Genomic DNA, 15000 nt, shown 5'->3' with positions numbered 1-15000 from the left:
GGTGCTAAATAAATACAGACCATTTACCATATTAAATGCATTTTACAAGCACAAGGAAATGCATCGTTCTCTTCTCTTTATCCACTTATAGATATGTTAAGCTGTTAAGCAATGTTTTGAACGTCCATGATCATGATGCAGTATTTTGATTTACTGATAAACAGGTCATGATGCAACTACGGTAAGTCAGAGTATTGCAGAGGTTTATAAGAAGACTCTGGACCAGAATAAAACTGGTTCACTCTGCCAACTGGCAACCAGATGATGGTCACAGTGACCAGATTATCTGGTCACTGTGACCTGACTCCTGAGTTTGATGAGTGGACACCTGGGCAATAGTTCAGAATTGAAGTTGAACTCTTTGAAGGAGCCAAAACTAACACAAAACAACAGTGTGTTGTCGGGCCCTAAGGAACAGGATCATCTTTACAGTGTCTGTAAATATCAGCCAGTAGAAGAATGTAGACAGATCGACAGATGGTTGAATATAGACAGACATGCATTTTGTGAAGATGTAATGGAATATAACACACTTCTATTTCAGAATTGTAATAGTTTCTTTGGTCCATTTTTTGTTTCAATGAGACATTCCAACTCGCTCATGCCACAACATCCCGTTCAACACGATGTACGTAAATGCAGCACATTCAACCACTGACCCTATGTCATAACAGGCTAAACACAGCTGCAGCTAATAAAACTAATAGTGGGAACTGTATGTTAGGTCTACTAGTTAGCAAGAATTGACTATTGTCAGTGCGTACTCTTTGGCATGACACATTATTAATGTAATGTAACTATCAGCAGCTGTCTTTACCCTGCTATAAAACACCTCCAAATGTGCCCAGGTATGAAAATGCCCTTTATCCACTTAAGCCCAATTTTGTATTTGGAAATAGCTGTTTATGGAAAATCTTGAAAACTTGCTATTTTTTGCTACATACCCAAAATCAGGACGCCAGAGTTACTGTGGTTAAGGTAGAGCTCAGGATGATTGGTTGGGGGGAGCTGTTGTCATGTGCCATGTCATTATTCCGACCTCTCAATAGCTGTTAGCTTACATGACATGCTAAGGTTAATTAATGTAATGTACGAATGCTGCTGGGAGCGCTGGTTTGTGTTTTGGTGATTGGCACTCACATGACGCTGGAAGCTGGAGAAGTGGATGTCTGGAATGAAGAGGACAGGTTGTGTGTCGAAGTCACCCATCATCTTGAAGATGGTCACATCATTGCGCTTCTGGAGTAGAGGCAGTTTCACATCTGCAACTGGGAGAGCAAAGGTATAACGTAAAGGACGTCTTTCTGTGTGTCTATGTTTCTTTTATTCATTTTTAAGGTGTCATTCCTACGAGGCGAGCCGTCTAGAAGAGGGTCTTTCGGTCTATGTGTCAGTGTGTCCGCAGCTAATCTCACAAATCACTACACTTCTAAACGCCAAATGGCTTAGCCCTGCTGCCAATATGCCATGGAAGGACAATATTCTTCACGTAACTGTGGAAACAAAATGTGTCCATCGATATTTGTGGCAAATATGCAATTGTCTCGACGGTCGACCAGTCACCCCTGAAATGAAATACTGTAACACGCGCAGACTTAATGAGTTCTCCAGTGAATTATTTGTGCCCAGGTAAAAAAAAGAAGAAAAAAAATCTTCATATTATATGGTACTGCTGAGCACTAGAGCCCTTCTGCAAAAATGTGTCAAGAAGCGCTAGGCTCTCACCCTCTCTCGCCTTCTCCCTGATCCCTTTCTCCCGCTCTCCCTGTGCGTTGATTGAGCTCTGGTCTGACGTAATCCACAACCTCCCTCCCTATATACCATAGCCTGTATACTGTAAATATGTAGAATCTGCATGTGGAATGAGTGTCACTCACAGGCTCCCATCGCTCCAGCACTGAGGTCTGACACCTTCCCCTTCCTACGGGACTGTTTCCTCTCTTCATCTCTGATCTTCCTCTCGGCTCCCTTGTCGCAGAACACCTTGATCTGGCAGTAGGCGCGGTGGATGGGCTTGTTGCTGCGGTTGTTGTAGCTGTAGGTGTCGATCTGGAGGTTGAGCGGCAGACCCTTCACTCCCTTCTGTGAGGAGAAGTCCGTGCTCAGACAATTGACTGAGATGAAGATCTAGACACGGAGGGCAGAGGAGCAGAGAATAAAAGAGAATGGATTAGGCTGAAAAGGATGGGAAGGGCTGTGTGTGTGTGTGTGTGTGTGTGTGTGTGTGTGTGTGTGTGTGTGTGTGTGTGTGTGTGTGTGTGTGTGTGTGTGTGTGTGTGTGTGTGTGTGTGTGTGTGTGTGTGTGTGTGTGTGTGTGTGTGTGTGAACTTTTACTTATGAAATACAGAGTTGTTCGTCAATCAATGACAATATCAATGATTATATCGTTCCTGAAATTTTACATCTGAACTGGATTATTTTTTTAATTCCAGGTACTCTAAGCTCTGTAAACACTCCCCATTTGTATGTGGATTTAATAATGCTTTTGGGCAGCAGCTTCCTGGCAGAGAGGTCTTTGTCCCACATTGCATGTTCTGTGTTGCCCTCTATTGGTAGTCTGTGGTTATCACATGCAGGTTTTTATTATTCAAATCTAGACTATGGCTTACTCTGTCTAGGACTCTAGGTAGAGTACGAGAGACATGATGCTAAATCCAGATGACCTTTGCTGTGTATTCACTCCGTTTCTCTCTCTCTCCCTATTTCCTGTCAGCCTACTGTCCTATCAACAAAGGCATAAAAGCAACCAAATAAATCTAAAGAAAATGAGCAGGAAGAATCGTACCCATTATTTTTCACAATGAAAAAGAACTGTCACAGTTGCTGATAGTAATGTTAGACTTCTCTGCTGTGTCAGTGTGTACTGTGTAGTGTGTACCCAGTGTATGCAACAAAATATGTAAATCCACATTTTTATGATTTTGAACAAAATTCAATTACAATTCCAGCTTGTAACTTTAGCGAGCTTTTGCGGCAAACTATGAATTTAAGGATAAATGGAAAGCATCATCCATATTATAGAGAGGTAACCACTTTTTTTTGTACTGTTATATTTTTAAGCGAACTTGAATGAAACATGATCTTGAATCATTGTGCTTTTCTACCCAAAGCCCCATTTGTGAGATTATCATAAATACAGTAAACAGCCCCAGAGCGAGTAAACATTTGGGAAGGGCTGGACTACGTAAACACACTTTGTGTTTCTGTGCCTCGCATCACCAGGGGGCACAGCAGTGGAGGCTGGAGAGAGAACATCTAACGCTCACACACATTTACCTACACACACAGACAGACACACGCACACAATGTCTACATCTCAAATTCGAATGTACTTGTGGGGACATTAGCCCCTCACAAGTATAGTAATACAAGTACACACACTCCCCTTCATCATCTTTCACATTGGCGGTTTAAACCTGGTGGGGCTTTGCGTACACAAAGGATAAATACACATGGAGAGACACACACAAGGATGAACATCCTATGGACACAGGCCTCAGGTCATGAGGCAAGTCATTAGACTCATATCCTGGTGTGTGTGTGTGTGTGTGTGTGTGTGTGTGTGTGTGTGTGTGTGTGTGTGTGTGTGTGTGTGTGTGTGTGTGTGTGTGTGTGTGTGTGTGTGTGTGTGCGCGCGCGCGTGTTCGTGCGTGCATGCATGCATGCATGTGTATGCGTGTCTGTGTGTTTGAGTTTAGTGTGAACACATGAGGGATAAACTCAGGCGCCATCTTGTCTATTCCTGTGTTTTTCGGCTTGTCTGTCTTCTGACAACCTAGCCTAATGTATGCTTTGAGGAGCAACTAACGCAGCACAGAAGCAGCCCGTCTGGTGAATTTGGCTTCTGGTTGACGTACTCTGCACGTGCACACAACTCAACCAACTGGTCAGAGGAGAACAGAAGAGGAGGAGCGGCGATGAAAAGGTGATGAAAAGGAGGAGTGGAACGAGGAATTCCTCCTCCCCTCTGTCACCTTGTACTTGTCGGACGGGATTTCATAGTTAGCTGTCAAGGCTATAGACTATGGCCTCCTGCTGAGTTTCCTCATTCCAGCACCTATTGTTGTTCTCGTGTGGCGCGAAGAAAGACCTAAATGCGCGTCATGTCAGCATCACAATAGGGGTGACAGGTTGAACCAGTCAAGAATGCTGTATAGACAGCGGGCAAACACATCAAAGCACATGCACACTCATACACACACAAGCACACGCACGCTCGCACGCACGCACACACATGTCACCTGTTTCTTCGCAACCTGACTAAACAAAATACAATGGGGGATGGACGGCCCAACTTACAAGCCTAACTTCTGTCTCCATTTAAGCCTACTAGTGAGACATTAGTTTAAAATGGATGACACTCACTACGTCAGCTAGCTGTCACCTTTACTCTGATGAGCAGGAAAAACCAGAAACAGCATGTGACCGTTGCAAGGAGGAGCAGTCTATTTTTGTTCCAATGTGTCCATTATGGGAAGGTTCAAGGCTTATTCTGAGACACATAGTTTGTCGTCATACTGTGTGGAGAAACTACAAAGAACTAGGATGATAGGGGACATTGTAAACGACATACTTTAAATGTTCTCACATAATCCCTGAAGCAAAAGCTGCATGCTATGCAATGCCATGTACTGGTATTTGAATTGATCCAGTCAGTTGAGTCAGTTATTCTCAAAGTGGCTCCGGATCCCTAGCAAAATGTGTTACATTAACATAGCAGCAAGCAACACAATCAGTTTACCCACTTTAACCCTATATACAGATTGTCTATTTGAAAATAGCCAATCTGCAAGCTGTGTGTGTGTGTGTGTGTGTGTGCGTGCGTGCGTGCGTGCGTGCGTGCGTGCGTGCGTGCGTGCGTGTAGCTCGGCTATTTTGGCACAAAAAATTGGGGGTCTGTGGCCAAATTCATATAAAGGTAAGGGTCCTTGACATAAAATAATTTGAGAACTTGTAACTAGAAGCCAGAGGGGCCACTGGACTGATTCAGTTGCTGCTTTTGCCATCTCACCTTGGCCTCCTCATTGATGTCCCAGGTGAAAGAGATGGCATTGTAGGAGATCTCCTCGATGTTACTGATGGTGTTGAAACTTTCCTTGTAATCGGCTGTCAAATACAGGAGACACGAGACAACTTAGTTTAACACAGACCATGGCAGTGAGCAACATGAGGTTTTTGGTTAGAATTGGGGATGAATCTCGCTGCTAATTGCTGGCAATGTTATAAAAGCAATCGTATAATCTAGGCTAGGCCATGTGTAAAAAATATACATTGCTACAGGAGTTTACGCCATCAAATGACAAACACCCATGGCTAAGATTGTATTGCTTGATAAACCAATGGCACTGAAGCTACACAACAAACAAAGACAATATTGATTTTGTATTTAGTGTACAATTATAAAATATGACTTCTTTATCACTTTTCTTTTTTTATATAATCTTTTGTTTCTACATTGGAGCCTTATAATCCCTTTACCACTAGCCACCTTTTCCCCTTGAGTCCCTCGCAACCCGTGCGAGGCTGTCACAATGAGACAATACATCTTCCCCTCAGTCAGTCACAACTAAGCTGTCTTTTCAAACATCCAGAGAGACACACAGAGAGATTCATCAGGCCAGGCCACGGTAAATGAAGCTGCTGTATTGTCCTACCCAAGGGAGACAGCTTGTAAAGAGTGTTTAAAGAGCACAAACATCATGGTAATTATAGCCTACACCTGTCATCCAATCAGGTGAAGACAAATGATGGGATGAATCATCCCATTTCTCTTCACCTGACAGGGAGGCTGCAAGGTGATAATGTAGTGACATGATGAGCGCCTACTGTGCATGCTGTACGCTAATACATACTACGTACAAAGTACTACAGGCTATAACTTCACAAGTAAATATCTTGTCAAAATGGTTATTGGTCAAAGCAGACTCTGCAGACAGTAGTGGAGGGAGTAAGTCTTGAGAGTGATATTTTACAAGGCCATGGATCAGCGAAAGCAGCAGGGTTCATTCACCAGATAGCATAAGCACTCAGTAGGTTTCATGGCGATGTGCCTAATCTGCGTTATATGCACCCAAAACTATCCACTTTTGCACACATTTAACCACTTAAGCCATTAAGACCTGAGGCTGATTCTACAAATGTGTTCTAAATCAGTAGTTCTCATACTTTCAAGTTAAAAGAAGCAGCACGAAGTGATGCACTGTGAGCGTGTATATCTGCTATTTTTTAATAGCCAACGCTAAAATGGCACAGATCCTCTCCCGGTTTGGGTTAAACACTATATATACTTAGTCGACCGGGATCCCCCAGGGTTCTATACTCGGTTTGCTCTTTTTTGTCCCTCCACACCAAAATCTCTATGCCGAAAATAACCGATCTACAAGGTCCACAATGTGTCGCATTGCAAGGGTAATTCTCTGATGATTTTACCTATATCAGGCTATATAGCTTTAGAAGAATCTTACCGATGTCAAGACATCTCTGTTTGGCAGTGTGCTGTCTGGAGTGCCAGTACTTCCAGTGTTTCAGCTGATCGTCTCTGCACTTCTCCTCTCCAAACACTACCATCACGACACTCTGAGGATGGAACACACACACATCAAAATATTGTAAAATACAGAACAATAGTAACTCTGGTAGACACACAGATGATGGGACGCCCATCAGGAACTTAGGCTCAGATTCTATCTATCTACCATTTCAAGTTTTGCTCAGGGTTTGACAATAAACAGAACTTGTATGTGTGTGTGTGAGTGTGTGTATGAGTGTGTGTGGTGAGAGTATGTGTGTGTGTGCGTGCGTGCGTGCGTGCGTGCGTGCGTGCGTGCGTGCGTGCGTGCGTGCGTGCGTGCGTGCGTGCGTGCGTGCGTGCGTGCGTGCGTGAGTGTTTGTTTCTTCTCTTCTCTTACCCTGACTTTGGTGATGGGGTGATGCATGCCTTTGGCGTTGTCGATCTCCCTGAGGCTGATGGGATAGAACTGACCCTTGTTCAGGTAGGTCATCGTGCCGTCGCCCGTCTTCTGACGCAGAGACTTGGAAGCCTCCAGCGTGTACTCAAAATTATTCCTAAACCAGGAATATGAGAACATTACCCACATTAACCTTGGTATTACAATTGTGGGCAAGTCATTACAGGTGAAAGATCTGTAATGATGATCAACCCCCCCAATAGCCGTTCTACAGCGCAGATCTACAGGGTGATGTGATGCGCCGCATTTCGAGATTGCAGTTCTGCTATTTTCCCTATTTCTGCTAAAAATAGAGCTTAAGTGGTTAAGACAAAGCTTTACAATCTCCTTTATAATGCAGACGCGAGCAGCATAACCCCAGGGCCTGATTCTCAAAAGCATGTTTGAATAAATTTGGCACCATAAACAAAAAACACATGTTTTTGGGGCGTGTTTTGTGTTTCATTGATGAGTTCAACAACAGACGCTGCTACTACTAAACCATGACCCAAAATCAGCGTGGTGTCAGTGCTGGGCCCGATAACATTGTGCGCGGCATTGTGTCTTTCACGCCAAGGGGAGTCTGGTGTCTCCCCAGTGGCTCTGCTGAATGAGGCCATTCTGTGGAGTGTGTTGTGTCACGGCTCAATGGTGGTGTGGCGGAGGGAGTTGGCCAGCGGTAGAGCTTACCCCGGCACGGTGTCAAACGCACTGTAGTCCTCGGGCGCGATGGAGGCCATACGTAACTGGAGATCCCCAGGGAAGGAAAACACCTGTGCCCACACAAAGAGGGGGAGAGGGAGAGTGAGAGAGAGAGAGAGAGAGTGAGAGAGAGAGAGAGGGAGAGAGAGAGAGAGAGAGAGAGAGAGAGAGAGAGAGAGAGAGAGAGAGAGAGAGAGAGAGAGTAAGAGAGAGAGTGAGAGAGAGAGAGAGAGAGAGAGAGAGAGAGAGAGAGAGAGAGAGAGAGAGAGAGAGAGAGTAAGAGAGAGAGTGAGAGAGAGAGAGAGAGAGAGAGAGAGGGAGAGAGGGAGAGAGGGAGAGAGAGAGAAACGTATGATACAGAACCAAGACAAGGGTAGACAAAACAGCGACACCCAGTGGGAAATAGTACTTTATAATAATACTTTTCTCTCTTTTTGAATCTCTCTGGTCTGTTTCTTTTTCACTTTTGTAAGAAAATGTCCTCTCTGTACACTGTACATGTAAATTGTCAATAGTTACAATTCAAAAATATTTATCACAGAAATAAAATGTGCCATTCCTTTATGTGTTGTCCCCTTGGAGCCCCCCCCCCCCCCCCCTCCTGTTCTCCTATTCAAAACATCCCATCTCTCGTTCTGTGAATGGCTGAAACAAGCCACTTCCCATACGGTCCCTCCCTCTTTTTCCCCATTCGGGGGGTTTTGTTGGGTTACTCCTCTTCTAAAGTAATGCCCTCCAGGTTAAAAAAGAGAAAGAGGAGAGAGAAAGGGCTTTGGCTATTGTAGGAGAAAAGTACAGCACTTTATTGTGTTGGTGAGACAATGGCATAATAACACGCTGGCCGCTATTTTGGCATGTTCAAATAAAACCAGGGGAAGGCTGAGCCCACCGTTGGCTCCGTGGGATCGGGTGCACGCTCTATTGTCTGCGAGGAGAGATCTGAGCGAGAGGAAGAGGAGAGGAGAGGAGAGGGGAGGTCACAGGAGAATGGCAGTGGGGTTTAGAAAGACGAGGGGGTATTGGATCCGTCTCCTGCAAACACACACACAGAAACACGCACCTCCTGGGAACCGTCCTTGTAACTCTCGGGGAAGGTGGAGTCGGGGGGCGTGCGGGACTGGGTGTTGGGGCTGAACTGGACCGAGGTGTGGGAGTGGGTGAGCTGCCGGTCGTACACCCCCACGTGGCCGCCTGCCTCTGCTGCGCAGTTGTTGGGCACCGTGACCGTGAAGCCGTGGGTGGGCACCTCCGTCTTGACAGTGGCGTAGTTGGGCCCGGCGGCAATGGAAACTGTGACAGTTGTGTCTGAATTCATGAATTATTCAAACAATGATAGTCAATCGATCAATTGTTCTGTGAATGACAAGTCAAGAGGTTCTTGTCACGCTAGTCGTGTCATGTAATCACATCGACTGACCTGGTGAGGGGAAGGGGCCCCTCTTGTCCTGTGCCAGTTGGTTGGGGAGAAGGATGTTGAAGGGCCCCTTGAGCACCTGAATCCTGTTCTCCACATTAGCCATAGACGTCTCCTGGAGTGGGGTTATGGTGTGCCCCGATTGTATCTGGTGTCTGGAACATAGCGGAGGGAAGGACAAATAGCTGCTTTAACAGCCAGCAGATGTCCCAGTGTGAACAAATACATAAAGATAGGCTGGACTGTACAGTACAAGACCCCGAAGCTTTCAATTTCGTTGCAGGCACGTTTCCCCTCTGCTGTGTTTTGTGTGTGTGTGTGTCTGTGTCTGTGTCTGTGTCTGTGTCTGTGTCTGTGCGTGCGTGCGTGCGTGCGTGCGTGCGTGCGTGCGTGCGTGCGTGCGTGCGTGCGTGCGTTTTAAAGGGGGTATTAGCTGAGGTCGGCTGTCTACCTTTTGTTGGGATCCACATCAGAGACCAATGTGTCTGTCTTGCTGTGGGATATTGTTCTCTTCTCCCTGGGCACCTGTATGGGAAGGTAAACACAGCCGTTCAGTATCTGACCACAGCAAATCCAACAGCACAGCTCAATACGTGAACACTAGATCAGTTACCAGCAGCTGACACACGCTCTGCCCCACAGATGTTGTCTGATGGTTGGAGGTCATGATGAATGAGGTTCACAGAGGTACATTATAGCCTTAAAGTGTTCTGGTACCTACAGTATAAGCCTTTAACATGGGACTTTATACCAGTGGTTTTGACCTTGGTCATGCTCAACATGTCTTCCAGCTCACACAGGGGAGAAGGTTATTTACGAGTTTACCAGTGATGCTCGTACATTTTCCTGCTGCTACAATCACCGTCCAGTAGCATACGGTGGTCATAGTTCTTTTTCGGTTGTAACCCATATCCTCTGACATTTATTTGTATTTGTTTATTTCTTGTGAACAGATGTTTTGGTCGTTTCCATTTTCTGCCCAATTTAAGTCCATGTCAATTCGCCTGACTTGTAGTGCAGTCACTGTCACTGCCAAAGCGGCTGGCTCGTGTATCCTGTGATACACCCGACGGTGAGGGGTTTTGGCCGGGAGAGAGAAATGCAGGGGGAGGTTTGCTCTATCTTACCCAGGTCCCCTCCCCATTGAACAGGCGAGCAACGATTAAGAGTTGCTAGTACAGCAAGAAGGACATAATCCCCATGCCGGAAGTGAACCCGGGCCTCGGTGGCGATGGAGTGTTTTTAGCTCTACGCCAGTGCTACTAAAACCGCGGTCCATGGGCCACATGCAGCCCCTGCTTAATGTATCTGTGGCCCTTCATGGTCATACCAATAAAAATATAATTAGAATATAAATATAATAGTTATTTTCATGGTTTTGAACAAGATCGTGATGTATTGTTTGTTCCAAGAGAAAGTGATATGGCCTGATGTCAGCCGAGTATTAACCACTTACTTATTTATTCATCTGATGATAATCTGTTCATTTACTCAAATTATGTTCTGTTCACATTTTGTGAATGAAGCCTCATTTTGTAACTTCATCATTAATCACAATGTTTTTGTTCATTGAGGTTTGTCCTTATAGATGGAAATGTGGCTTTTTACTCTGTTACAAAATACATTTGTAAACGTTTCAATATATTACTGACATTTTTAGCCTGCGGCCCTTGGACTGTTGTAATTTTGCTGAGTCGCCCCTGAGCCATCTTAACCCATTTTGAGCGGGAACCCCTTTTGGTGGTTACATACATTGTTATAATTTAGCTATTGAAAAATAGCAGATCTACAAGCTCATAGCGCGCCACCGAGTGGCGCGCTATGAACTTGTAGGTCTGCTATTTTTTTTAAATCGTTAAAATGTGCCTCAAATCTTTCCGAAAATTGTCATGATTTAGAAAACTTTTTTTTTTAAATTTCAACGTCAGGCCTGAATGGGTTAAGTTGAGTAGCCCTACTCTACGCCCTCTACGTCCCCTAACTTACATTTATGTGGGTTTGGCGTGTGTGTGCCATGTGGTCTGCCTGGTTCCTGTCTTGTGCTGCTACCTTGTAGTAGTCATAGAGGAGACCCAGAGCAGCGGCGCTGTCCTCGTCCCCATTGATGCTCATCATGGCCTTGGTGGCGGCTGTCAGGGGGTTTTCCAGGAAGGATTTCCAGGCCTCGTCCTCTGTGGTGAAGCCTCTGCGCTGGCCGCCATAGCCTGGCTCATTCTGTAGAACCAGGACCGCACGCTTACTGGGAGGGGGTGGAGAGAACAATTATTTAGGTTAGGTTGATAAACGCGGTGATAACTTCTATTGTGTCTCTTTTGTACTCGAAGTTGTATATGGAAGTTATACCAAAAGTATGAAAATGTCAGCTTGAATTGCATTTACATATTGTATACCTATGTTAAAATTGGTTCGGTTGCTCTATAAATATCATGTAACACATAGTTGTTGTTTACTATATATCAAAAAAGAAAAATATATATATATATTATCATTTGATTAATAATCCTTTAATAACACAAAAGCAGAAAGCTTTGTTATGTTATGTTGTGTTATGTTTGACTGGCAGAAAAAGACTCGCTCGCTGCATAGGATATTAAGGAAAACTCCTTAGGCTTAGACAGAAACTAAGAAAATACAATTTCTTTTATTTTGAAATGGTCATAAAGTGCTCTGTGCTCATAGTGAGGGGTTAATAAAATTAGCAAACATTTCGGTCCTGGGACCTTCGTCAGTGCTATATGAGTGGATTACAGACAAACAAGTTGCTCTTATACACAGTGATGTTTACCAATGAAAGTATGCTGAATAAACAAATTACATTCATGTAAAGAGTTATAAGCAGTCCAAAGGAGTGCTACTTAAGGCCTCGTCAATCAACTAGATATGGCTCCTCCTATCAGGAGCTTAGTATTTGTTTTGGATTAATATGCTTCTCCGGCTTCATGTAAATCAACAAAGACCTACAGTCAAGCTCTTGTTCAGAACTGACAAACAGGTTATAAGAGAGATCAACGACAGCTACATTCTTTATCTCTGCGACCTTTCCTTGATTGTGCAACAAATCTCAGCTTCTGAATGACTGAGGTGTCTTAAGAAAAGATGCTCTACTGGCTCAGCCAGTGAGACAGCTCTAGATTGATGATCTGTCATTGGTTTAAGCCTGACCGCAACCTGCAAATCTGTCACCGCGACATTCCACTGTTTAAACCGCACCACCACCGTTTTTGCAAGGGAACCTGTTTCCGAAAAGCAATTACAGGTTTTAAACATTCATTAGTATTAAAGCTGTTGTAGAACAACATTGTCTCTGACCAACAACCTGGAGTCGGGACAGTGAATATAAACTGTTACCACCATCAAACTGATACAGGGTTAACCCAAGCTCTCTTTAGTGCATCATTCAAGCCCAGATTGTTATATGGAGCTTAAAGTGATTTTTGAACTTAAAGCTGTATATGAAATACTTGATTATTGACTGACCGAGTTCTGCTCTGGTTTTGGGGAATATTAAGTAGTTCCGGGGGGCATTAAAACTGGGAGAGCATCTTCTATGTCACTTTAGATCAGCCCAAATGGTTGAGCCTTGAATATTGTCTTCTATGAATGTTAATGTTATGTGTAAAATCTAAATTTGGTTCTTGTCTTTATTTTGGGGTTTTACATCATGTTGCAAATTGAGTGGCTGTGTGATGCAAGAAACATTTCAGACTTGATCTCACAGTATCATGTCATCATCATCATGCTTCCTACTTGGTTCTTGGCCTCTTCCTCCTCCTATTTCCCTACCTCCTTCTCCTATGCTACGTTCTTCTTCGCCTCATCTTATTCTTCATATTCCTCCTCCTCCTCCTCCTCATCATCATCATCATGCCACAGCACCACTATAAGTCACTCTTTGTGAGGACTGAGGAGAACTAGGAGCGGAGCTGGCTTTGAGTTCTATTCCAGGCCGATTCTGACCCATGTTTATCTATTGCAGTGGTTCTCCAAAGATTGAACCCGTTAAGACCTGAGGCAGATTCTATAAATGCCTTCTAAATCAGTAGCTCTCCAACTTTTTTGCGCCAATGTCCCTAATTTATTTGGCCGAAAAATGTTGTTTAACCACATCATGAACCCTAACGTCCCATCCTGGGCAAGCATTCGGCGAAAATAGCAGATCTACAAACTCACAACGCATATAGATGGGCTATTTTCTGCATATTTGCATAGGGATAAAAGGAGGGGTGCATGTCATTAGCCCCCTGGAGGACTCCATCAACAATATGCTTTAAGTGGTTAAAGTATATATGCTGGAATAATGAAATAGTGAAGCTGTGCATATGATACAACATTGTTTAATTTGGATATAGGCCTACTTTGCTTTATTCAACCTTTATCATTTTTATTAAAACATATTTTTGGGACTCTTAATCCTCTTAATGGGAGTTTTAATTTGTTTCTGAGTATATTGCAATTGCAAGTGGTAATTTATATTCTCTATCCATGAAATATCTTTACTTTATATCCTTATAAGTCCTTTTGCAGCTTCTCTTGGCCACAACATGAGGAACTGTAAACGACCTGGGTATCCACAACAAATGCAGCTTTTCCTCTGAATGGTCAGAGCAAACTGATCATTAGTAATCCTATATCTAATTGTGCCATTCATAAAATGTCAATCTCAAGGCGTTAGGGATTTGCAATCCGATAGATCCGTTATTCAGTGGCAATAAAACTGCCAGGACATGCAATCCACTACTAAAAACAAAGGAGACAAGGTGTTTTCCATGGCGGAACTGTTATGGGGCGTTTGGGAAAGATCGGCAAAACAATAGCCTATAGTCTAAACTTCTATTTCCCAATTTTAAAAAAATGCACCACGAAAAATAATCTAATATCCTATTCCATATGTAGCCTACGCACTGCAGTGAACCATGGGCTATATTTGGAATAAGAATGTAGGCCTAAGAATCTTAACAAATTAATGTTTCTTGGACTTTCTGCCACAGTGCAGTGTGAAGGAATTAGACGTATAGGCTAGCCCATATAAATAGGCTATAGGAAAACACAAAGTGTTCATTTTAGCTCATATAGTTTGCTTACATTGTGTGTTTCTTACTACTGGTATTGTGATCGGGCCAACGCCTATAGGTGTACGATTTCATTACAGTAAAGTCTCCTTGCAAATGCCCTCAAAAACACAGTTTATAGACTATAGCATCTCTCACAAAATGATTGTTATTATGTTTTATTCATTTATTTAAAAATAAAACTTGGATACATTCGGCGACAGGCAATTGAATACAAATGGCAAACCCTTAAAATAAATAAATAGCCTAAATAAAAACATTGCCAGACGCAATGACAATTGGCCACTTAATTGTCCGTTAGTGCACATTGGTTAGTTAGTGCCCGCACTCTGCGCATATTCCTGAATAAACAAAATTAAGACTAACCACATAACTGTCAGCTAAATCAAACAATAAACCGCCCTTTATTACCACGGGACAGGGAAATGTTTACGCAATAACAATCCGCAGTGTTAGGCTATAGCCTATATAGGCTATCGCTATCCATTTGGGGGAAAAAAATGTAAAAAAACGGTTGACCCTTTATCCCTTTATAACTCTGGGAGTGTACAGATGTAACCAAATGGACCCGTTCTGTACTGTACACTGCCAGAGAGTTAAATCAACACTCATGATCTCACTGTCTGCTGTGAAAGCCTACCTCTGCTCGCACGACAGGTGGATACACCTGTGCGTAAAGGTGCAAGCTTCAACATGACAGGTGAACTGAGCAGCTCTCCCACGGATCCTTATCCCTGCTGCTTACACCAGCCTTTAAGTCACAAGAAAACGGATCGCACTCTTTCTGATAGGCATACAAAAAAAGGAAAAAATAAAATAAAAAATAAAATGAATAAAAAATAAAAGATAAAGTCTAAAGAAGTAAGAA

General features: G+C 43.5%; 1 protein-coding gene across 9 annotated transcripts in view; it reads right to left on the bottom strand.

Moving 5' to 3' along the window:
- The window catches only part of grhl1 (grainyhead-like transcription factor 1), a 36769-nt gene that overhangs the window by 21428 nt on the left and 341 nt on the right, over positions 1 to 15000 (bottom strand). For 2 of the 9 annotated variants that reach the window (XM_079528977.1, XM_079528978.1), the window contains exons 2-11: positions 11050 to 11302; positions 9515 to 9588; positions 9067 to 9218; positions 8710 to 8954; positions 7638 to 7720; positions 6909 to 7065; positions 6465 to 6576; positions 5012 to 5106; positions 1878 to 2127; positions 1141 to 1268 (exon numbers count right to left, since the gene is read on the bottom strand). In XM_079528977.1, coding sequence (XP_079385103.1) covers positions 1141 to 1268; positions 1878 to 2127; positions 5012 to 5106; positions 6465 to 6576; positions 6909 to 7065; positions 7638 to 7720; positions 8710 to 8954; positions 9067 to 9218; positions 9515 to 9588; positions 11050 to 11302 — 1549 coding nt within the window. Of the gene's footprint in view, positions 1 to 1140; positions 1269 to 1877; positions 2128 to 5011; positions 5107 to 6464; positions 6577 to 6908; positions 7066 to 7637; positions 7721 to 8709; positions 8955 to 9066; positions 9219 to 9514; positions 9589 to 11049; positions 11303 to 14772; positions 14912 to 15000 lie in introns of those variants that run through there. The other 7 variants (XM_079528972.1, XM_079528973.1, XM_079528976.1 and 4 more) reach the window with 6 other exon arrangements.

Source organism: Electrona antarctica (genome assembly GCF_951216825.1).
Source record: "Electrona antarctica genome assembly, chromosome: 18".
Taxonomy (NCBI): domain Eukaryota; kingdom Metazoa; phylum Chordata; class Actinopteri; order Myctophiformes; family Myctophidae; genus Electrona; species Electrona antarctica.
This window is presented reverse-complemented; position numbering and strand designations above follow the sequence as displayed.